This window comes from Panthera onca, chromosome A2 (genome assembly GCF_046562875.1).
Source record: "Panthera onca isolate mPanOnc1 chromosome A2, mPanOnc1 haplotype 2, whole genome shotgun sequence".
Lineage (NCBI taxonomy): Eukaryota > Metazoa > Chordata > Mammalia > Carnivora > Felidae > Panthera > Panthera onca.
The window spans coordinates 156,428,402-156,453,712 of record NC_138340.1 but is presented as its reverse complement, the minus strand read 5'-3'; the positions used below and the strand labels follow the sequence as shown (position 1 = coordinate 156,453,712).

Genomic DNA, 25,311 nt, shown 5'->3' with positions numbered 1-25,311 from the left:
CTTCACATGCTGCGAAACCAGTATTCCATGGAACATATCTCGGGAGCTGGGGCATTCTGTTTGTCTCTAAGGGGTAGAGCCCTGTCTGGCCTCAGATGGGAGGATGTCCACAGAGCGAGGGGGCAGGAAGGAGCAGGTGCAGACACAGGCAGTTGTGAGAGGCTCACTTTATTAGGATAGGGATGGCAGGGGGCCTGGGGGCTTTAGCTGTTGGCTGCTATCGTCTCCTTAATCCAGTCTGTAAAGTTGCACACCTTGGTGTAGACGCCAGGCTTGTTCTTCTGGGCACAGCCATAGCCCCAGGAGACGATGCCCTGGAGCTCTCCTTTGCAGACCACAGGGCCACCAGAGTCACCCTGGGGAGGAGGCAGACGGGACAAGTGTTAGAAAGGAGAAAAGGAATAGAGCCACACACAATCTGAACCTTAAAAGACTGCGTTCTGGTCAGATCTGTGGTTCTGCACCCCTCCCATGGTGGCCCGTTCTCTGTTCTCACTCGAAGATGACTGTCACACAGACAAGCCTTCCTCGCTTCTTTACGAGTCCACTGCACGGAGCCCTCCTCCACCAACCCCACAGCCCCGGCCGGGTGTTCCAATCCTGCTGCTGGGCAGGGGTCTCAGCGTGGGAAGGGGTCGAGTCACCTGGCAGGAGTCCTTGCCTCCCTCGAGGAAGCCAGCGCAAACCATGTTCTCCGTGATCTGCCCGGGGTAGGCGGCTTTACACTGGGCCTGGCTCAGCAGCGGGGCGTCCAGGCACTGTAGCAGCTCCGGGTAGTTGGCTTTGAGGAGCAGGAAGAGATCAAGGAAAGGAAAAATGGGAGTCAGGCCAGGAGAGGGGACAGCCATCCAGTGCTGAACACGGAGGGCGGCCAGGGGAGGACTCCAGGCACGTAAGCCCCAGTGAGGGACAATGGGGTTCGGTTCCCAGAATGATCACTGCTGACCCCCTCCCTGGATGTGACAGTAGAAAGGGCTATATTTGTCCTATATTTCAATTCTAGGGAGTCAACTCCTTAAAGCTTTGCCTCTTTCTAGCACCCAGCCCCGAGCTCGGAGTATAGAGGGGTTCAAGCTCAGGGGCATGCTTGGTTCTGGGAAATGCGGGGAAGGCGGAGGGTGAAGCAGTGGGGGTCCCACTCACTGCCAGAGCTCAGGGTGTTGCCCCAGCCGGAGATGAGGCACTGGGTGCCGGCGGGGGCACAGGCGGAGGGCAGCGATATGGTGGACACCCGGGCAGTGAGGGCTGCAGGTGAGGAGAGCTTGATAAGCATGATGTCATAGTCCAGAGTCCAGCTGTTATATCTGGGGTGGCGGATGACCTTGGCCGAGTTGATGAACTGCTCATCCCCCTCCAGGACTTCGATGTTGTGCTCTCCGAGCCTCACTTGGATGCGACTGTTAGGAAGAGAAGCATGGGGAAAACCTCTTGTCCATATGCCCACTTTTCCCCAGGGTTCTCCAGGTTCCTGCTCATGGGTAGGACTGTAGCAATATCACCAGGCAGGAGAGGGGTGGTGGGTCAGTGCAGGTGTGAGACCAAGAACTTTCTGCTTGAGAGGTGGGTGGTCATGGAGCAGGGATGAGGTGAAGCGACCCAGTGGGGACTGCTCCTCAGCCTGCTTTCCCCAACAAACCGCCATGCACCTGGCACCACAGGCACAAATGACCTGCTAGAAGCTTCCCATGCATCCCTCAGCCTCTGTCATTTCACTACCTACACGCAGCGACCTTATTCCCTCCCTTCTCGGTCTGGTAAGTGCCATCATCCTGTATGAGCTCACCCAGTGGTTCTCAAACTGTTGCCCTGGGACCTGCAGCCTCAGCATCACCTGGAAACTTACTAGAAGTACAGAGGGTTGGTCCCTGCCCCTGCCACCACCCCTGGATCTGCTGAATCAGAAGCTCTGGTGTGGGACCCAGCGGTCCATGGTTTAGCAAGCCTTTCAGGTGATTCTGATGGAGAACCCTTGGTCCGGGCAATGATCCTCAGCTCTGACACAGGGTAGAGTCACCAGAGGTGGAGAGCATTAAAAACTCACCAGTGTTCAAACCCCTCTTCCTGAAAATTCTGAGTTAAGTGCCCTGGGATGGGACCCAGGCGTCACTATTTTTTGAACAGATCTTAGGTGGTTTCAATGGGTAGTCAACTGGCAGAGGAGACTCGTGCAAGGTCCTTGCTGCTTTCCCATTGGACCTCACCACCCCCAAAAGAGTCCCTCCCTACTTTTCTGACCCATAGCCTTTGCTGTGTCATCCATTTGCTTTGGATGGGAGAGGTTTTCTATCCAGTGCTCCTCTTTGCCCCCTCACTTCTGTGAGTGGGTGGCTGGTGACAACCTTGCCTCTCCATCCACCCATCTTCCCCAACTTCTGCACTCCCGGGCTGACCCAACACCTGAGAGGGCTCTGGGTGTGGGGGACCCAGAACTTACGACTTGTAGCAGTGAGCCGCAGACACCACCCACTGGTCACTGATGAGGGAGCCGCCGCAGAAGTGGTAGCCCGAGTTCAGGGACACCTGGTAGGGGATGGAGTTCTCCTCACAGGTATAGCCCCCAACGATCTTGTCATCGTCGTTAGTGGGGAAAGCAACTTGAACGGAGAAAGGAAGGGAGAAGCCAATTCAGCGGATGTGGGCAGGGGGAGCCTGGAGCCCTGTGGTTGGATCATGCTAATCAGGAGTCCTCAACAGGCACAGAGATGACAGACTGGCAGGCAGGGAGTGTTACATCCCCAGAAGGTGCCTGAGCGCATAGCTCTCTCCTGAGCCTCTCCGTGTGTCTGCAGGGCACATAGCCCGGTGCCTGCTGGGGCTCAGGCCCAGACCTCTGCCGGGGGCACCGGGCAAGAACACAGGACATGCCTCACACTGCACTCGGTGTGACACAGGTCTGAATGTGGTTTTCTCATCCACTGAATGCTTCTCATCCATCATTGCTCTACTCCTCATGGCTGTTTGAGCCCCAGATTGTCAGGATGGATTGGCCTAGAGAGGAAAATCTGGCTAAGTAGCCCTGGCTTTACCCAGCTTTTCCCATAGCTAAAAATCTACAGGAGCCCCCAGGCCCATTAGGCAGGACAAAGGTAGACCAGCTGTTATTGCCTAATAGAACAGTGATTCCCAACCTTGGCTACACACTTGGGAATCCTAAAGTCTTTTAGGAAATTAAAAAATTCAATACACAGGGGCTACTGGGTGACTCAGTCACGTAAGTGTCTGATTCTTGATCTCGGCTCAGGTCGTGATCTCACAGTTGTGGGATCGAGCCCTTCAGAGGGCTCTGTGCTCACAGCGCAGAGCCTGCTTGGGGTTCTCTCTCTCCCTCTGTCCCTGCCCCTTCCCTGCTCACTCTTGCTCTCTTGCTCGCTCTCAAAGATAAATACATAAACTTAAAAAAATAAAAAATAAAAAAATTCAATGCACAGGCCACACACCAGGCCAACTAAACCAGAATTTCTAAGGATAGGACTCTGGCATGAGTATTCTTTCAACTTCTCTAGGCATACCTGAGGTTGAGGACAGCTATAGGGGAGCTATCCCAGAGTTGCCAGAATTAAGCCTCAAGACCCCCGGTTCATTTCATGGATGACTGGCACCTGGTCTCCCTTTCCAGCCCCTCCCAACAAAGTCCTAAATGGGTCGATGATGGGGTTGGGAATGAGGTCAGCACAAGGTGGGAGAGTCTTACAGAGAGCCCAAGAATGAGGAGAAGGGCTCCCTGGCAGGGGAGAGAGACTATCAGAACCCAGGTAAACACAGAAGAGCGGCAAAGGTAGAGCAGGTGTCTCTGCCAGGAGAGGGGCGAGTGGGGCCCGAAGCCACACATGGGACTCACCAGCAGCTCCCACGAAAGCAAGGATCAGGAGTGGAGTCATGGTGGCAGAAGTAGAACTGAGTGAGTAGTGGGGATGCTTTTATACCTCCCGAAATGAGGGCGAGGGGTGTGTGTGAGGGTGGAGGGTCACCGCTCCTCCCGGGACAAACACACCTGTAACTTTCCCTTCCCGGGGCCTTGCCTCAGCTCTGTGTTTGGCCATCTGTGGATTCGTGACCCACCGGTGATAAGAAAACTTACCTTGTGAGGGCAGAGAGGAACAGCAGGTGACTCCTGGGAGGGTTCTGGGGTGAGGGGAAGAAGCCAAACCCCCATATGTCACAGCTGGACCTTCTTAAGCTGAGATGAGAGGAGGAGGAAGAATGGCCTGGGCCCTCTGACCTCATGGAGATTTATTGAACTTACTCTAAGCAGGATCTGATATTGGAAGCAAACTTGGCTGCTGGTAACCTGAAGCCCCCACAAGGAGAGAGAAGTCTTGTCTAAGTCTTGTATCTGTAAGCACGAACACCCTTCTCCCAAATCTAAACCACTGGGTAGGAAGGCCACACTCAAGGGAACCAGCATCCCAATGTCAAGAGCTGATGAGAAGGGAGAGGCAGAGTTTCTTGGGAATCTGGGCTTTCAGCTGGTTTTCCTTCCTACCTAGGCTTGTGGACAGGAGCGTTTGGAAGGAGAAATGAAGTAGGCATTTGCCTGATGTATTTGGAGGACAGAAGGCCAACACCATATCCCTCCTCCTCGTCCCTATCACGATGCCGATCTTTCTCATCGCTCACACTGTCTTGGGTTTTCTCTAAGCAACCTCTTGGTTGCCCTGGGAAGCTGCTCCCGTGTGATGAAAACTTCCCCCACCTGCTGGGGGCTGGCAGCCTGAGGTCCAATTGTGTGCTCCAGATCAGATACTAAAAAGGGTTTGAAAGTGGTAAACGTGGGTTCTGATCAGAGAACCAGCAGTAGGTAGAGAGATTAGCACATAGTGAAGGGGTCGAGTATTTGATCATCGGGAACAACAAAGGAATGGGGGAATTCTGGAATTTTCTATTTTAGATGCAGTGAGACTGTTGTACTGGCCTCAGCCCAGAGTTCTTTTTCCCAGGAATGACTTCAGTTTAGGACCTGCCACCACCCACCAAGACACAACCTTGTAACCTATTGAGGCATAACCTGACCAGAGGGGACTAGAGGTGGAGCCAGTGTCTGTGCTCAAGTGTAATTATGTGAACCAGGTGGAGAAGCCGTCTGGTGAAGACACTTCTCCTTCTCAGCTCCTCTGAGCTCCAGGGTGGTGAAAAGCTGGAGCGGGCATAGTCCATGTTCAAATTCTCTGAAAGGTGGAAGTGAGGAAAGTTTCTGGCATTGGTGAGCAAGGTGAAAAAGGCCTAGAAGTCTGGTGGTGAGACAGGAAGTAGACTGGGGGAATGGAGTAAATGGAAACTGGCAGAAGTTGGGGAAAACACTATCGTGGGACTCGTGGTGTTGGGAGTGGCCCATAGGATGTCTTCCGGTCCGGTGCCTGGCATGGCTGGAGACCAGATTCCCCACAACAGGGGAGCCACTGCTCAGAGCTCTGGCCTTGCCTCTGGCACCCTCTCTCATCCTGATGGGCTCACACCTCTGGGGGAAGGTGCTATATTTGTACAGTGCCTGACAGCTTTTAACGAGCTTTCACACACAAACAGCAGTGGCATTCTGAGCTTCGTTTGTGTTGAGTTTCAAATTTGGCTTTTCACAAATGTTTTAATTGTGAAATGTGCAGAAAGAAATTATTTCCATTTCTAGAGGAAGAGACTGAGAATCAGCAAGGTTCGGTGTTGCCCAAGAATGTACATCTAAAAATGGCAGAGCTGGCCTCAAGGCTACTGGAAGACGTGGAAAGCGTTGGAAGTCTGGGAATTGCTGCAGGTGCCATCTAAGGGAATGTCGATTTGGGATCGAGCCAGAGGCTCCCAGAGGACAAAACGTACCTCCTGATCCCTCCTGATGCTTGGCTCCCTGGCAGAAATAGAAGATTAATTAGTCCTCTACCTGGCACCCGGTCTCAGAGCCTTACCTTGCCACGTCCAAGGCATGGATGGCATATCTCTCTGTGCTCCTGGGTGGCTGCCCCCGGTTGTGGAACCTTGACAGTAGGGGCTTTCCCCGTAACGTCACCAAATATGCTATTTTATCCCTTTGTTGTGGGGTGTTCGTAGGAAGCCCTGCTGTAGTGGATAAAGAGAGGAACACGTCCAGTGTTCCCTGGAGAGGTGCACTATGAAAAGGGGATCCTTGGTAGGAAACTGGGGAGCAGGGAGAACATTTCTGGATAGGTGCTTGTGGCTTTGACTCTGAAAGGGAACACCCAAGAGCTTGAGGACTTTCTGTGTTTAAAGCCTCAAGACTAGCTTTTTCCTGATATTTTGTGCTCTTCCTCAGAATAAACTGTTACACCCACAACACAGCACGAAGTCAGTTTTCTTGAACGTAGCAGGAATCACCTTCTAGGCAGAGAAAATAGCTGTAAGTGACACTATTACCTCATGCTTTAGGCTCAAGCATGTAGGATGGATTGAGGTGCCCCTTTGCCCAAATTCAATATGGATAAGTCTGTGTAGCTCTTACACTCTTTATTCTGAGCATTTCTCTAAGACATTCTCCTAGTTCGTATTTCACGATTAGGGTATCAAACCACCGGCTTTTAATTACGGTAACAGTGAATAGTTTCCTCGTGCTTACTATACCAAACATTGTCTCAGTCTTTCATGGACCTTTTTGCTTCACTTTATTATAACAACCACCCATGAGGTTGCCCATTTTGTAGATGATAAAATGAGCCATGTAGAGGTGGAGTAACTTGCTCAAGGTCACACAGCCAGTAAGTTGTAGAGATGGAATTTAAGCACAATAGTTGACTCTAGAACCCGCCTGCTCTATCATAGAATATTCGCTTCCCTTCTTCTTTATTTGATCTGCAGTGCAGCCTCATGAGTTAGGCAACAGACACCGTTTTCTCCATTTTATCATAAAGAATCTAAAGCTCAGAGGTAAGTGACTTCTCCAGGGTCACCTGGCTGATGAATGTGGAGTTGACACCAGAGGCTTTCCCTACACAAGCTAAGTTATTTCCCATTGTGTTGCTACACACTGGGGTCTTTGGGACATCTCAGTGGTCTGAAAAGTAGATTTTGGTCAGATTCCAAGTCACTAGTTGTGTTGTTTTTTTTTTTTAACACTTTTCTCCCAAGCCCACCCCTACCCCCCACCAGGCTCAGGTATTTCTCCTTCGCTTGTAGTCAACTCCCCCTTCGGCCCAGTGTCCTTTACTGATCTCCAACCACATTGTCCAATTCTGAGCTGTCTTCTCTTTAAACTTCCAGCTTTTTTCTTCCTCCATTATTTTTTTCTAAACCACATATTTTCACCATGGCACAATTTCTCATCCAATAAGAACTGCTTTCTTGAATATCTGAGCCTGGGAATCACTGACTCTTGATAGTGAAGGGGGCCACTTTGTGTGGCCCAGAAAAACATGAAGGCTGAGACCGAGGTGTCGAGGCGTAGGCTGGCCATAGCTGATTGGCTAAATGGAGGTATCCACCCTTTCTCTCCCCCTTGTCCTGCTCCCCACCTTGAAGCCAAGGAAGATCAAGTTTTGTGCCCAGAGCAAGGTTCCATTTGCATATTTTACCTACTCTTCAGGCTTCTTTAGAGGGGTAAGTGGGAAGTCTCTGGCAATTAAGGCTTTAACACTAGTTAATGAAAGACTGGTTCCTGTAATGTTACGGCCTTCCTGTTCACATTCCCACCCCTCCTTGTCTTGTCCCTGAGCCTATTAGAGCTGCTTAAGTGGCTCCAGCATCTATTGGAGGGTAGTAAGCAGAAGAAAGGCAGGAGAGAGTCCAAAAGGAATAGGCATGTGGGCTGTTATTATTGTAGCAGTCATGACTTGTCCCATGATACTCAGATTTAATTAATGGCATGTGTATTTATCTTTCTAAATCAGATTAGATCCAGATTGAGCTCCACAAGCAAAGTTCAATGATAAGCCCAATCAGTCAGTTGGGCTCTGTCCACTCATTTGGATTATAAAAACTCTAGAATGTGTTGTCCATTTGGAAGGCAGCCGCTAATTTGTCCACTTCTTATTGGCCAACCTGCCCAGAGGATCTCCAAGGCTCAGCACGGAGTGCTCACTTCACACAGGTTCCAATTTGAGGACAATCCACTTCAGAGCCACTGTGTTTGAGCAGGTTCTGGGCTTAGATCTCTAGAACCCATCACATCTGTTCCCTTTCCCAGCCTTGGGAATGCAGCAGAGGGGACTGGCACGTTGTGGGGCCACCTTTCTCTTCAAACATAAAAGTCAAAACATCAGTTCGTCCCTATTAGAACAATTCAGTTCATTTGCTTATGGGATTACATTGTCTAAGCTCTTTTTCTCCTGGGAAATCCATACTGCCTGGCAAAATTTCCTCTTTTCTTTTGAATCATATTTATTTACTCAATATATTCGTTTTCTAGGGCCACCAAAGCAAAATAACACAGACTAGGTGTCTTAAACAACAGAAATCTACTTTCTCACAGTTCTGGGAACTAAAAGTCTAAGATCAAGGTATCAGAAGGATTGGTTTCTCCTGAGGCCTCTCTCCTTGGCTTGTAGATGGCCTTCTCCTCACTGTGTCCTCATGTGGCCTTTCCTCTGTGGGTACAATCCTCGTGTCTCTTCTAGGATGTCCTAATCTCTTCTGATAGGGATACCAGCCAGATTGGATTAGGGCCATCCTCATGGCCCCATTTTTAAGTTAATTAGATCTTTAAAGACTGAATCTCCAAATATAATCACATTCTAAAATACCGGGGCTTAGGGCTGTACTTGTACGAATTTTGGAGCGCATTTCAGTCTGTAACACTCAGTAAATATTGGCTGAATTCCTGTAGCATTCCTGCAGTTTTTCTAAACTGTAAGGAAATAGCAATGAAGAAGATAGGAAATGTCCTTTCATGGCATTTATGTGTATTTCTGGGTGTGGCTACACATATGTGAGGAGGTATATTTATATCAGATTATGGTGCTTAGGTATTGTTAAAATAGGATAGAGTGGTAATAAATGTGAGCGACTTCTGGGTTCACAAGTGCTGTATTAGGTAAGGGGGTCAAGAAAGACCTCTTTGGGGGAGATGAGATTTGAACTTGAGACCTCACATAAGAAGGAGACAGTCATGGGGTGCCTGGGTGACACAGTCTGACTCTAGATCTTGGCTTGGGTCACGATCTCATGTTTCATGAGTTTCAGCCCCGCATCGGGCTCTGTGTTAAAGGTGCAGAGTCTGCTTGGGATTCTGTCTCTTCTTCTCTCTGAACCTTCCCTGATTGTGCGCTCGCACTCTCTCTCTCAAAATAAATAAATCAACTGTAGAAAAATAAAAAAGAAGGGGCCAATCATGTAAAGGAAGAGTAGGGAGGGCTTTCATTATTCCCTGCTGAGTCTATAACAGAAATAAATCAACACACACACCATTGCTTTTTAAATTAAACAACCCTGTCATCTAGCATATGATATTTACCTTGCCATTGGTTTTAATTGTAAAAATTGACCATCAACATATTGAAATGGTCTTACAAAACTTAATGTAGATTTTTTGACATGAAATGGTATTTGTGGAATATTAAGAGAGTAAGTTATAAAGCAGTATGTGTTGTATGATCTAACTTTATTTAAATGAGTGAGTTTACGTTTTGCAAAAATATGCATGGATTTTGTGATTCAAACAGCTAAAAGAAAGAGAAACAATGGCAGTAATAAATAAAATGTTCCCAGTGAGGGCGATACCTAACCTTGAGGAAAGAATTACTAGTGGTAAAATTTCATATATTATAGTGAGAAAGAAATTTAGGCAGGACTAAATTAATTGTCTGTTTTGTCTCTATCAGGCATAGTGTTCTGTGTTTTATGTGGATGATTTCATCTCATTCTCAATTTCTACAATCATAAGCCCAGGGTCGTGGGATCAAGCCATGTGTCCGGCTCTGCACTGAGTGTGGGGCCTGCTTAAGATTCTCTCTCTCTCTCTCTCTCTCTCTCTCTCTCTCTCTGCCCCTCTCCCCCCTTGCATGCTCTCTATCTCTAAAATTAAAGAAAACATAAATAAAAATAAAAATATACAAGGGCAAGATGCTTTCAAAAATGACCGCTCATATTTGTAAAAGATCCAAGTAGAATTTCTAGAAACAAAAATATAATTTAACTAGACAAGGTCAACTGAAGAGTTAAATGGCTTATTGGAACTGAAGAGTGAATTAGTAAACTGGGTGCTGGTTCCAAAGAAATGACCCAGAATGCACCACAGGGAAGCAAAAAGAAGGAAAATGTGAGTGAACAGTTAAAAGGTCTAAATGACAGTGTGAAAGAAATGTGAACACAGGTTAGAACTACACCTCAGGCCATCTTTCCTCCCATAAAATGGGAACACCTAGATTTAGAGGCTGAAGTTCTGGCCCCTTGAGATGATCATCGTCACCACTCCCTTTCCGACCACACTTGTGTGGCACTGTACTGATGATTCCAGGGAAACATGTCACCCGGGCCAGAATACGGGCCCAGGGTTTTTCAGCTGGAACTAGGACACTCCCATGCAGCCTTGGGTGTGGATTGATGGTAAAGACAGGTGGGGTCGGAGCAACCCTGAGACTCACACTTGCTCTTGAGAGTGAATTGAAACTGGGCCTGTGTATCTACTCTGTGCATGTCTAGCTTTACAGATCCGAGGGGCAGCTAACACACAGTTCTGACTGCCATGATGCGACGTGAGACAAAGATCTAGGGTGCTTTCCAAAGGAAAAAGAGCTGTTGGTGGATAGAAGAATGTGGCTTTGCGCTAAAACTCCTTGCATCTGCTCAGTGCGTCTCTTACTGGGGAAGGCTGGGGGCACTCCCGTCCCGCCACAGGGACTTGGAGAACAATGGACCTGCCTGGTGTATGGCCCGAGGCAGCTTTAATCACCGCCTTGTTCTGTGGAACCCCCTCTCGAACTTCCCTCACCTTACAGATTACACAGCAAATGGACCAGACTGGCACACCCAACTGTGGTATATGGTAACTCCCAAGTCTAGAGAGGCCCTCTCAGCATCACACCTCTCTCCTTGGCAGACAGTATAAGGTTTAGCAGCTAAGAGGGTATAATCAAACACGTCCCAGACCTTGGATCACTCAAAAGCTCATCAATGTGGCAGGTCCCTGAACTTTTGCAGATTTTACGTTGGTCCGGCATGCATATGGCATACTGAGGCATCTCGAGTGCTTTATGATTCCAGGTCACCAAGAACAACCAGCAAAATGCCATCAGTCTAATGGACCAGTATGATAGCAAGATGGCTAAGAGCCTTCTGAAGTATATCAATAGAAAACGAGCCAAATAGAGCTTTGAAATAAAATAGTTGAAGGGGATTTCTGACCCTGCCCCTTGAAGGCAAACTGTGTCCAATGGTCTTTCCCGAGCACTTCTAAATACTCTTATGAAAGAAATTTTATCCGTAGCTTCCTGACAGCTATACTTTCTGTGTCTGGCTGGAGTCCCCCTCCCCCACCCCACCCCCAGTTCGTCCTGCAGATTCTCTCCCTGTGGCCAGTCTTCCCCTTCACACCCAGACCTGCCCACAAGCACAGGAACAGCCAGAGCTGTGGTTTCCCCCTCCCACCTGCCTTGTCTGGGGCCTCGGGTTCATCCGGTGGGAGCCAGACAGGAGGGAGCTGGCTGAGGTTCTTGCTCAGACCTCTGATCCGTGCTGAGTACTGTGTCTCCGGCACTACAGAAGTAAAAGCTGCTATCTTCAAGGCTCACGTTGCTTATGGTCATAGTTGAGAACACTAGGGTTGGGCGGCTGATGGGAAACTTGTCCTTGGTAAATCCATGTTCGTAAGTGGCCTCCAGACCCTGGTTTGTGGTTGCCATCAGCACCAAGCTCTGTCCTGGGAGCTGATGGTACCAGAACATTAAGGTGAACTGGATATCGACCTCACAGTGGATTGTCACGGAGGTCCCGCGTTGACAGATGTCTCTGTGTGGCTTCTGAGAGAGGAGAGCGCTGAACACAGTGTCTAGTTTCAGTGAGAGAGAGAGAGAGAAAGCTGACAAGCTCGTCCCCAGGCAGGAAGGTCTTTTCACTATTTGCTTTAATGTCACTTTGGATCCCTGGCACGGCCTCCATTTGTTCTTCCAACTGTTATACCATCAGAATCCACTAATCCACTAATCCAGTTCCCTCATCCTCTGATGGGTGGCCTCAGACCCTCTGCTCCTCCACTGGGCATCAACATTAACCCCAAACTTCCCAGTGGGATCAGACTCATACCTTGTCCCAGGAGAAGTAGCAGGCAAGTCAGCATCTTTAGGTGATAGCCTCTCACCTTCCCTGAGAAAAGGCACTGAGAAGGCAAACTCAAGTTCATCCCTCCTCCCCAGCGTGGTCTTCCTTTCCTACTGCGTCTGTTTCCCTTCTGTAGTAGGAGGAGGAGCATCTGCAGAATGTGCAGAAAATCCATCTGCCCCCTAGTGGAGCTGTGTGGCTCTTCACTTAGGATGGATCTTCACTCCCAAGGCGTAACATTCACCTGCCATCCATCCGCCACGTATCCATCACTTCCCCACCTGTCATTAGGGAGCACCACATAGGTGCTACCCTTTGGGTAATTGCCACTGGTGAAGCCTGAAAGATCGCACATAGGCTTTCAACCATTTCTCACCTCCTCACAGAACCTTTGCATTTCCATATACATTTTAGAATAAGCTTTCTAGTTAAACAAACAAACAAACCCCACCAAAATTCAGTTGGTTCAAGAATTAGGATTTTGTTGAATCCATGGATGAATTTGAAGAGAACGCTCATTTTAACAACATCCAGACTTCCGATTTGTGAACATGATCTATCCCACGTTGCAAAGTTGTCTTTCGGGGCACCTGGGTGGTTCAGTCGGTTGAGCCTCCAACCCTTGATTTCAGCTCAGGTCATCATCTCACGGTTTGTGAGTTCGAGCCCCACATCGGGCTCTGGATGACATTGTGGAGCCTGCTTGGGATTCTCTCTCTCTCTCTCTCTCTCTCTCTCTCTCTCTCTCTCTCCCCTCCCTCTCTCTGCACCCCCCCCCCCACTCATGTGCTCTCTCACTCTCAAGATAAATGAAGAAAACCTAAAAAAAATAATAATAAAGTTATCTCCCATTTCTCTGAGTAACGCTTTTTGCTTCTCAGTATACGTGTCTTGCATGTCTTTTGTTAAATTTGTTCTTAAATACTTTGGGCTTGTTTATATTCTTTTAAATTCAAATTTTAAAACTCATTTATCCCATTGTTTGCCATAGCATATAAACTGCAGTTGATTTTTGCATGTTAATATTATAGCCCATGCCCTTAATAAATTCACTTATTAATTTCATAATTTTGTAGTTTCTTTTGATATTTTAATATAAATGGTGATTTCATCTCTTAAAAGGTTTTACCTTATCATTTACTCTTCAGCCTTTTCGTCTTTTTCTTGCCTGGATGTGCTGCCTAGCACCTCCAGTAATGTGGGACAGAAGTGCTGTGCATGAACGTTATTGACTCGTCTATCATGTTGGAGCTAAAGTGTTGAATATTTCTGCCATTCATTATGCTGTTAATTGTTGGCTTCTTGCAGATGTCCTTCGTTAGACTGAGGAAGTTCGTCCTGTTCCCACTTCTCTGAGTGTTCCTATCAACAATGGATATGGAATTTTATTAAGTGTTTTTTCTATCTCTAGTGATAACTGTTGTACTTTTTATACATGTGCTAATAAGGTAAATGATAATGACTTATTTTTTTAATTTTTTAATTTATTAAAAAATGTTTTTTAACGTTTATTTATTATTGAGAGACAGAGAGAGACAGAGCATGAGCAGGAGACGGGTAGAAAGAGGGAGAGACACAGAATCCGAAGCAGGTTCCAGGCTCTGGGATGTCAGCACAGAGCCTGACATGGGACTCGAACCTGCAAACCACACGATCATGACCTGAGCCGAAGTCGGACGCTTAACCGACTGAGAAACCCAGACGCCCCTAATTTTTTAATTTCTATTTTATTTTTATTTTATTTTTTTTAATGTTTATTTATTTTTGAGACAGAGACAGAGCATGAACGGGGGAGGGTCAGAGAGAGGGAGACACAGAATCAGAAGCAGGCTCCAGGCTCTGAGCTGTCAGCACAGAGCCCGATGCAGGCCTCGAACTCACGAACCGTGAGACCATGACCTGAGCCGAAGTCGGAGACTCAACCGACTGAGCCACCCAGGCGCCCCTTTAATCTCTATTTTAGAGAGAGAGACTGAGAGTGCGTGTCCAAGTGGGGGAGGGGCAGAGGGAGAGAGATCATCTCAAGCAGGGCATCCCATGCTCAGTGCAGAGCCAAACCCGGGGATGGACCCCACGACCGTGGGATCATGACCTGAGCTGAAATCAAGAGTCAGACGCTTAACCAACGGAGGCACCCAGGCGCCTCTGCAGTGACTGATTTTTGAGTATTGAGCAAGCTTGTTCCTGGGATAGACCCTATTTAATTATTTGAAAAAGATCTATTTTGACTTGTTAACTATTGACATTTCAGGTATCTCTCTATTTTTTTCTTTTAGTGATTGGCTGAAAATTATCATACTCATTTTAAACTTTTTACAGTATACTTATGATTAATATCGTAAAGATTCATTGAAAATATAAAACTTTGTGACTACGTGGGCCTGTTCTCTCCAACCTCATCTTCTGTGGTATTGTTGTATCTTTATTGTGTCTATCTGCCACATGCCCGGCAATGCAGTGCTGAAATTTTTGCTTTCACCGGTTGTGTGTACTACAAGGAATTAAGAAAAATCTCTAATATGTATCTACACTTCACTATTTGTTGTGCTCTACATTTCTACCTCAAAATCCAAGTTTCCAACAGCTATTGTCTTTTGATATTTATCTATAGACCACTGGAATCTGTTATTCTTTTTGCACACCCCCTCCGCCCCGTTCGCTAGACACTAAAATTTCTATTGCCATAAATTCAAGTTTACTGAATTTTTCTTCTGTTATCTCTGATCTGTTCCAAGCTCATTCAGTGAGGTTTTTTTTTTTTTTAATTTCAAATATTGCCATTTTAATTCTCAAATTTCCATTTATTTCTTATAGTTTCCATTACTGTGTTGTGAATTCCCATTTGTTTTCTTCATCACAGTAATATTTTCTTTTATGTCCTTGAACATGCTTTAAATCCTTGTTCATGAATTCTATCATCCAGGTAAGCTCAAAATATGTCTTCACATCAGGAGTTCAGAGCTTGGAGCCAGGCAGCTGCCATACTGATGTTCTTTTGACTATAGGTCATGTTATTTATTTTCTTCATATACCTAGTAATTTTTTCATTGTGTCTTAGACACTGTCAAGGGTATGTCTGGATTTTGGTTATTTCTCTGAGGGGTGATTGGGTTTTTGTTTTCACTGGCATTTAACTTGCTAAATTCAACCTCTGAATTCTGTTCTCTTCTGTTTGACAAAAAAGGAAATTTCTGTTCAGTTCTTTCACCCTTAGCGTGGCTGATTGGAGTGCTTCTCTCATGCATAGTTCAGGCATTAACCAGAGACTGGGACCGATTTGCATGCAGAATTTTGGATTGCCATTTTGTGGATATCCTTTTTCTGAGATATCCTCGCTAACTTTTTAGTCAATTCTTCATGGGTTTCTACTTGACTGCGATCTATTTTTTGGCAAAAATCTATAGAAACAGAAAACTTACCTTTCATCCAAGTGTTTACTTCCCCGTAGATTCTGCCTTCTTTTGGTTGCTTTTCAGCCCATTAAGATAAACTTTAAACTTGTTTTTTTTTTTTTTTTTTTTGGTCCAGAGTTCATATTTGTGATTTGTGAAGGAGGAGTCTTACAGGAGTTATCATGGCATTACAAGAACTGCCTCATTCTTTTGAATGGCTGTTAGGTAATCAGCAGACTTTTATCGTTTGGTTGGTACCTATATCTGAAGCCTCTGAGTCATCTAGATTATTTTTAAGGAGGTCATCTTCTCCAGGCTGGATCTGGGTTTCTGATTGTGTGAACTGACGCTAGATGATGTTCTGGATGAGTTTCTCATTTAGTGTAGCCACAGTCTGTGTTTTGGCAGTAGCTGAAAATTAACCTTGGAGTCTTCCTGCTTCAGTCTGGCCTGGTTGCTAACTCGTTGCTCCATACAGTCGTTATCCTGATGCTTTTTTTGGTTGTTGTTATTCTGAGTCAGATTCCCTATTTTCTGAATCCTGCCGTTCCTTCCCTTTTCGACTTTCTCCTGTTGTTTGCTGATACACATTATCCAGGAACTTCCTTAGGAAGAGTGAAATGGAAATAAAGGGTTTAGATCCTGGCAGAAATGAAAATTGCATTTGACTGGTAGCTTGGGTTGGTTGAGAAACATAGGCTGAAAATTGTTTTCTATCAGAGTTTTGGAATTATTTTTTACACCACCGTGTTCTAGCATTCAGTGTTGCTACTGAGAAATGTGAATCATTCTGTTTCTCATTTCTTTATTTATAACTTGTTTTGACTTTTAACATTTTTCTTTGTCTTGCATCACTTTAGATCATTTTGTCCGCACTGTTCTGAAACTGAATGAAGATATACCTTAGTTTCAGTTGTTTATATTCATCAAACACATCACTGGCCTTTTTTAATGGCCATCTTTACTTGTCCATCACTAGGGTGATACCGTTTCTTCTGTTAACACTTCATCGTTCTACTTCAAGATGGAAGTGTTGAAAGTATATGCTACATCATGGAAGACGTCTTTGGTGCTGGCTCTGCTGCTGGCACAGAGGTAGGAGACCCAGATATTTGGCTGTGTGAATTATATCTTTCTACTAATGGTTGGATTTGAGACCCATTGAACTGAGCTTGGAAATTTACCCACATTGGACTCCATTATCTGATCGTTTCAAAAGCAATATAGGAACACTTATCTCTGCCATTAACTTTCCAGCTGTGTGGTTTTGGGCAAGCTATTTAGATTTAGGTTTTTCATTTATAATTAGTAGGCAATAATACTTGTATTTCACAGCTGTATGTTACAATAAACTGCTTGGGGTATCTCACGCTTGTCTAGGAAAAAGGGGGGATGTTCTCTTCTCTTTCATTGCCCCTGTTTATTAAGAGGCTATCCCCACTTTTCCATCATGTCCTAGCAAAGCCTGTTTGTATTTTCATTTAACACAGAACAATTTGCTGTATTTACCCAAGTCACAGAATTTTAAACCTCTCTCTCTTGGAGATTAAGGATAGCATCATTCCTTCTATGAATTTCTCAGTATCTTAATATAATGTACCTTTATCCAAAATCATGGTTTACATTTTCCGAATGCTTCCTTGTACTCTTATGGTAAACATTAGTAATATTTTATGTGCTTTTAAGAGTGTATTGTGTGAACTCTCTTTGGGACACTTTTTTTTTTTTTCAATTTATTTCTAAACTCAAGCCTCTTATCCGAATCTACAATCCTTTCAACCTCTTTAGATGTCTTGTATAATTCATTTGGTGTATGATATTCAATCTCTGCATATTTTCCATTTAAGTCATGTGTTCTACCTCTCTGCTTGGGCGACAGCTCCTTAGCAAGGTAAGATGCCTTTGAAGGAGCAAGTGGCAGCTTGTAAGGACTGAAACCTGGTCCGGGGTGGTGCTCTTTCCACCAGGGTCTCAGTTTAGTTGGGGATGGTCCCAGAAGGCACTGGGAATGCTCATATCTGTTCCCCTCTCTTGAGGTTGATCTTCTGGGTTGGTGCAATGCTTGCTGTGGGAAGTTAATAATTTATGAGAAATTATAGGACTCCCAGACACCCTGAAGGCCCACCGAAAATAGATGTTTGCAGATGTGTTCTGTCGTTTCACACTATTCTGCGAAGAGGTGCTTTCTCTGTTCTAGATGTCGACCTCCATTGGAAGACCTATGATCCCTAACTTTTTTTAGAGAAAGAATGCCACCTTTTCATTCCAGCAGGATCTCTCACAAGAATGTTGCAGGATATTTCTTACTTTTAATACTTTCTCTTGCCTTTACTTTTTATCTAAAATCAGCTCAAACTGGGTGCTATATGTAAGTGATGAATCACTAAATTCTACTCCTGAAACCAATACTACACTATATGTTAACTAACTTGACTTTAAATTGAAACTCCGAAGAGAAAAAAAAAATCAGCTCAAGTCTTAGCTCTCATGTGAACTTAATACTGAATATTGTAATGTGATCGATTTACTTTTTTCTCTGAGTTCCACACCATAAAAACTTAGCACTGAATCGAAGCATCTAATATGCCTGTTTTGTCTCGTTAATACTTTTGCACTGACATTTGGATTTCCAATATCCTTTACATTTCTTTTGTATTCCCAAAGCAGAATAGGCTCAATTAATATTTACTGACAGGATAGTGTATGTTTCATTCCTAAAACAAACAGATATTTTCTCCAGAGGATTGTGAGTACAGATATAGCACGACTAATTCTTTTTCTTTTAAGTTTTTTAATTTTTATTTTGAGAGAGATCTAGAGAGCAAGAAAGGGAGGGGTGGAGAGAGGGAGAGAGAGAATCCCAAGCAGGCTCTGTGCTGTCCACACAGAGCCCAATACGGGGCTCAAACTTACAAACCATGAAATCATGACCTCAGCCAAAACCAACAGTCCGGACATTTAATGGACTGAGGCACCAGGGTGCCCTTAGCCTAATTCTTACCACCTTCTGCATCAAAGTGTATTCCTTCCCTGATCAGAAATTTCCAATCAAACATCATCGCGCATTTAGAGAAACTTAAAAAGATCCATTTTTGTCGGTTTTTCTCTTTCTCAACTGAATAAACAGAAGTCAAACTCCACAAGCTTTCTCTTGAATCAGCACAAAGACAGGAACATTTAGCTAAAAAGTTTAGACTGTGTGAGCGCCCTCTAGCGAAATGTCAATTAAGAGCATACGGTGATCCAAGTAGCAAACAGTATGAGGGAGGAGGAAAGGAGCAGGGAGGGAAGATTGATAAATGGTCATAGGGCAGGGCCGCTCCAGTGTGAATAAGTGAGAGACTTCTCCTCCTGGTTGGGGTGGGGGTCTCATGAATTTAGGTTGGGGATGACACATACGGTGGGGCGGGTTAAGTAAGTTCAGAAGGGCCCCCGACTTGGGAAGCGGTGATGAGTGGGGCCTGAAAAACATCCACGCTCTCCTAGCCAAGATGCGTGTGTACGGCCTTGCTTCCCCTTAGAGGCCGCCTTACTTCTAATTGGCACGAATGTGCCATGGGAGCCAGTGCAGCTCAGCCCTGAGTTGGGGTCACTTCCTCCTGATATCTGCCCTTTTTGAGCAGAGAGGATGTGGCTGTGAGGCACTGTGGATTTACTGCTGGCACAGAGGTACACAGACGTCTGGTTGGTGCTGGCAGAGTCCAGGGTCAGGGGGAAGGCGTTCTTCTTCTTCCTGGAGACCCTGTACCCGTCAGGGGCATCTCCTTTCTCAGTACTGTCAATATTATACGACCGACGGAGGAGCTGCAGCCCCAGACCTGGGTCTTGTCGATACCAGTACGTTCTTTCGTGGTCCATATTCTGCAAACATTCCATCAAAACTTTCATTCCCACTTTCTCGATGAGATATCTCGGAGTTTGGGTTCCTTGTGTGTCCACAAAGCCTAAGAAGGAAGGACAGATGAGGCGAGAAAAGAGGCCAGGAAGCCTGCTGAGGGATAAATCTTGTATTCAGGGCCTAGGAATAATGGCACAGGGGTCTGCTGCCAACTCCCCAGACTCACTGACTCCCAGGAAACAAAAGGCCACAGCACAGAGGAGCCTGGGCCCCATGGCAGGCTCGAGGCAGGAGTGGCTCTTCTCTCAGGCTCCAGGTTGGTTGTCTGTGATGTCGCTGTCCCTGCCCACGCTCACGATCCCTTAGTCATCTTCTAGATGCTGGAGACTTTAGAGGTGCCAGAGTGAAAGCCATCGCTGTTCTGCAGTGAGTGTGTGTGTGTGCACGTGTGCATGTGCTTGTGTGTGCATGCATGTGTATGTGCGTGCGTGCATGTGTGCGCATGCGTGTGTGTGTGCATGCACATGTGTGTGTGCACATGTGCGTGTGTAGAAAACAGCTGGCGAGGTAGGCCTGAGATGGCCATCCTTAGAAGGACCAGCTTGCAAGGCAGGCATCTGGGCACTGGGACTTCAGGAGCGTTCCCACCACCTAGTAACTGGTAAGTGTAGATCGTTTTGCTTGGACTGCTTGCACAAACAATGTAATGTGTGCTGAACACCTGCTTTGTTTCTTTGGGTGTGGAATTTGGGTACGTATTAGGTAGAGAGTGCCTGTATGGTCAGCTGGATTAACTTTCCTGGACTGCCAGGGAGTTCCACAGACTGGGTGACTCTCCTTATGGAAATGGGTTTTCTTGATGTTCTGGAAGCCAGAAGTCCAAGATCAAGGTGTGGCCGGGCTGGTTTCCTCAGAGGCCTCACTCCTCGACCGGCAGGTGGCCTTCTTCTCCCTCTGTCTTCACACAGTCTTTCCTCTGTGCGTGTCTGTGTCCTAATTCCCTCTTCTTACGAGGACACCAGTCAGATCGAGAAGGGGCCGCACCAGTGACCTCATTTAATCATCTCAATTAATTACATTAATTACCTCTCTAAAGAGCTCATCCGCAAATATAGTCACATTCGGAGGTCCTGAGGGCTAGGACGTCAACACAGGAATTTTGAGGGGACACAGTTCAGCCCATAACACCAGCTGCCCCACACAGTTGGGATGCTGTGTCTCTAACGGGCCTCCCTGGGCAGAACCCTTGCTGGTGGGCTCTGTGTTTTCCTTGCAGGGGAAGGTATGCATCTTCCTGGGAGGGAGAGAGCATGAGGATGTCTGCATGGATTTGTCCAGACTCCACCTTGTCTCTTTCCGCCACCGCCTGCCTGTGCATCCTAACTCGGTCTGTATGGTAGAGCTCAGCCAGGGGTCCTGATGTGCCGGGTCCTTCTAGAGAGTCTCAGGAAGTGAGTCTCCAAGATGGGGACTTTTTTTCCCTGACTAACTCTGATGGGGAAAACATGTTCTCCCTCCCTCTCTCCCCCAACCCCTCTTTCTCTCCTCTCCATCTCTCAACATACATTTCCTTCACAGCAATTTTAGTTTTTCATACGATCTCACTGAGTAACAATAGTTACCACAATTAGCGCACTGGTTACAAAGGCAGGCTGTGGAGCTGACGGTCTGGGTTTGAAATCCGCTTTGTCGTTCAAGTTACTACTGGCTGTGACCACGGGCAAATTCTGGGCCTCAGTGTCCTTATATGTCAAATGCGACTAATAACAGTACCAACCACACAGGGTGAATGTAGGAAGGAACAAGTTGGTACCTATGGACCGATTATAAACGGGCAGGGCTCCGCAAGTGTGGCTGGTCAAAGCACTGACTCATCACCACACCGTTGTTTACTGAATACTGATTCTGTGTCAGACAGCATGTTAAAATTCTTCACCCACATGATTTCTTGGACTCATCCTTATGTTCCCCTTTTGGGATAAATCTTTGTCTAAAAAGACTTGCTTTCCAAAATATTTCTCCAGGAATTGTTTTCCCATGAATTCAAATCGACAAAAAACCAAAACCGCACTTGCTGTTAAACTCTTGATATTATACTCTGGTTCATTACCAACTGTCCTACACCAGCCCTGCTGTTTCTTCTTTAAGCTTCATGATACTTCTGTAATAGGGACTTCTCCCAGGCAGTGTCCGATCCTGCTTATCCGCTAGGAAGGAAAAGCTTCAAACTGCAGAGTAATTCTGACTCAACCGTCAATATCTTTCCCCTGAATTCCCTGGGAATCTCATAACCAGAAGCGGCCAGAAGCAATACGTCTGACTTCGTGTTCTGGTTCAAATTCCATCTTCCTGTTGTGCTGTTCTCTGCTTTTGAAATGATTAGCTTTAGTGTTTAGGGGGTTTTATCAGATCCCTAGTAGCTCCTTGCCATCCTGGGCACATCCTTATATCCAGGTGGCATCTCGAATTGCAAAGGATCACCAGTCCCTGAGTCCTCATTTCTACATGTCCGTCCTTAAGTACACATGTAGTACGCTGAAAGTATTTGGTTGTAGATATTTCTTTTATCTTTTTAATGTTTATTCATTTTTTATTTTTGAGAGAGACACAGAGCGTGTGCAGGAGACGGGCAGAGAGAGAGGGAGACCCAGAGTCCAAAGCAGGCTCCAGGCTCTGAGCAATCAGCACAGAGCCCAACGCGGGGCTGGAACTTCCAAATTGCGGATCATGACCTGAGCTGAAGTTGGATGCTTACCTGACTGAGCCACCCAGGCGCCCCTAGTTGTAGATATTTCTGTTCTAATTGTTATGATTTGCTTCCATAGAAGTAGGGACATAGAGAGATGTGATTCTTCCCATGAGTAATAGGCTAATTCCTTCATAAAACACTTGCCTTTTCTGTCCTCTGTGTTGGTGGTGGAGACACAGTGGTGCCAGTGCCCACACGTGCAGGTCCACCTGGCAGTGTAGTGGACACCATGGGCGACCAATGGTGGAGTCCAGGTGTGGCTGGTTCCAGGTGCAAGTACTAGTGTTACCGGAGGGTGGGAGAGACGCTGGCCCCTGTCTCACGGAGTCAGAGGATGACTCTTGCAGACAACAGAGAGTGAGCAAAGCAGTAGAGTGTATTGAGACAGAGTATAATGCTCTCAAGAGTGACAGGGTCCCGACTGGGTAGCCACCAAGGATTTTTGTCCCCGACTTTTTATTGGGACCTTGTCAGAAAGTTCGTGAGACTCCACGCATGGCACCTAGCCCAGGCGGGTCTGGAATACCTTCATCTTTTTTCTCTCCAAACCCCTCTGTTTCTTCAGCCTCCCACTTGTCGCTGCAACCTGCCTCCCCGAGCCCCCCTTCTCTCTCCCTGCCTAGTGTCACCCTTCCCTATTCACTAGGAGTGCACTGTCTGCAGAGAAGTAGAAGAGGACAAAGAAGAAGGGGAGTGGGAGGGAGGGAAAAGGGAAGGAAGAAGAACTTCAGAGACATCACAAGCAAATGCATAAGCAGGTATTTAAAAGGTCATTTTCAAGGTAATAGGAGAAATGTGAATATAATTCTGGCAGTATATAATAGTAAGGAATTACAAATAATTTTGTTAGGTAGGTAATACGATATAACAAAGTGTTATTCTTTTTTAGAGCTTACTAAAATCTGGAATAAAATACTGTGATGTCTGGGAAATTGCTTCAAAATGTATCAGCCCAAAATGCTGGGGAAATGGATGATGGGGGGCGGGGGAGGGGAGTAGCAAAATGTTAATTATTGAATCTGGGCGATAGGGCTCATTTTATTATTCCTCTCTATGCTTGTGATTAAAATTTTTCATCATAAAAAGCTTGAAAATGTAATATGAGGGGAAACATGGAAAGTACAAATTATTTTCATCTAACACTTCACCTCCAACATGCTTTACCACAGTACTAAATTAAGTACCGTTTTCTGTAAAGTAACTGTGTATACTCCTCCAAAGTATTGGGTTACAAAGGACAGCCTGAGGAGAGGTCCAGAGTAAAAGAGTACAGGGAAATAACAGCTAAATACAGAATGTAATTCTGGATTGGAATTACATGGGCCAGAATCTGTTTTCCTGTTTGTTATAAAGGAATCATTTGGACAATTGCCACATATGAATAATGTAGCAGATACTGATGTAAAAAAAAAAAAGACAATAATAAAATCCAATTAAAAGTTGTTCTGCTTGTGTTCCCACCATGTGCCAGAAATTCTAAACAACTTTGGTGATAAAAGACTCCTTTTGTGTAATATCTGCCCTTCGGTGACTGCCTTATTTCACTCAGCCCAGTGTCAAATACCTAGAAACAGAAAACAAGCAGTTGCCGGGGCCTGGGGGAGGGGAAGTGGGGAGTCGCTGTTCAGCAGGTACAAAATTCCAGTCTTGCAAGATGGTTACCTTCTAGAGATCTGTCTACAACATTGTGCCTGTAGTTAACAAGACTGGATTGTACATTTTTTAATGTTTATTTATTTTTGAAAGAGAGAGAGAGAGAGAGAGAGCAAGGGAGGGGTGGAGAGAGAGGGAGACACAGAATCTGAAGCAGGACTTTGGGCAAATCCAGGGCTATCAGCACAGAGCCCGACGCGGGGCTCGAACCCCACAAACTGCAAGATCATGACCTAAATGACTGAGCCATTCAGGCGCCCCCAGACTGGATTGTACACTTAAATACTTGTTAAAAGGGATTCGTGTTAAGTGCCCTTATCACAGATATGCGCGCACACACACACACACACAATTTTAAAAAATAACCCTACAGAACAAAACAAATCCTCAACAGGTGATTTTGGGGCACGTTAAGATTTGTAATTATTACATGACTGTTAACAAAAAAAATATTGTGTAGAGGAGGGAATGCTAAAATATTATTTGCTCTGGCAGTTGAATAGGCTTGATACGCCGTGGGCAGGAGGCAAAGGATTATAGAACATTTCTGCTACTTATTATGAAGAAGAGAAATCCCAAACTGAGACATACTCCAGTAAAGCTTACTTCCACAGTGCCTCTTTGTCACAGTCTTCTTCCTGAACTCACAATAGCAATTTGGGGCAGAGGGTCAACACATCAGCTCTGAGCTCAGTGACCCCAGCAGTTCCCATGAAGGGTCTTTCCTCGGGAGAGCTTGCCTCCACCCTCCCGCCCCCCCCCCCCCCCCACCATGTCACCATAGCTCCTCTCTGAGGCTGGAGGTGATTATGGAGTCTGTGACTAGAAAATTCTGTCCCTGAATCTTTAATGGTGAAGCTGTTGCAGAAATGGGGCATGGCTAGCTCAGAGATCAGCAGCATCTATGCTTAATAAGAAAAGCTTGTCTCAGAGAATTTATCCTTAAGATTTATCATCTAAGCTGCTTATTAAAAGGGTGCTTAGCTGGAAAGAGAGATCAGGAAGACAGATCCTGATTAGAATTCTCGAAGGCCTCTTAGAATCCTTGTATTGATATTTCTCGAACACTTGCTATGTGCCTGGCCCCGGGAAGGCCCTCATGGACCACAGAGGCATGCTCCATGCCTCACGGAGCTTCGATTGGATCCATGGACCCATCGTGCAGTGCTTCAGGCACAAACTGGAAAGGTACATTACCTTAAATCAAAGAACAGATGGCCCTAAGGAAAGATTTAGAGCAAACAGTAACAACACGGTAAGACGATTGCAGAACTGAGATGTGTAGAAGGTGTGTGTGTCCAGGAAGTGACCAGGGACATTTGGGGGAGCGTGGGAAGCAATCAGGAGATCAGGAGAGCAAGAGGGAGCTTGCCAGGCAGGACTGGCAGAGGAAACGTCGTATGCAATTGGATGTTATCCTGGCAGAGAGGTGGCGGTGACAGCTGAAATGCAGTTATAAAATAACACTGAATACAATGTTGAGCCTTGGAGAA

At 45.9% G+C, this 25,311-nt stretch overlaps 1 protein-coding gene, 1 long non-coding RNA gene and 1 gene segment (V, D, J or C); 1 reads left to right on the top strand and 2 right to left on the bottom strand.

Annotated features, from left to right (window-relative positions):
* LOC132674569 (uncharacterized) overlaps positions 1 to 25,311 on the top strand; it is a 112,796-nt gene that overhangs the window by 15,197 nt on the left and 72,288 nt on the right. The window lies entirely within an intron of this gene.
* The window catches only part of LOC132675881 (T cell receptor beta constant 2-like), a 57,610-nt gene that overhangs the window by 12,253 nt on the left and 20,046 nt on the right, over positions 1 to 25,311 (bottom strand).
* PRSS2 (serine protease 2) lies at positions 73 to 3,878 on the bottom strand. The gene is made up of 5 exons (XM_060633326.3): positions 3,839 to 3,878; positions 2,435 to 2,600; positions 1,144 to 1,397; positions 645 to 781; positions 73 to 356 (listed from the first exon to the last, which is right to left on the bottom strand). The coding sequence occupies exons 1-5, from the start codon at positions 3,876 to 3,878 to the stop codon at positions 204 to 206; spliced, it is 750 nt and encodes a 249-aa protein (XP_060489309.3). The 3' UTR covers positions 73 to 203.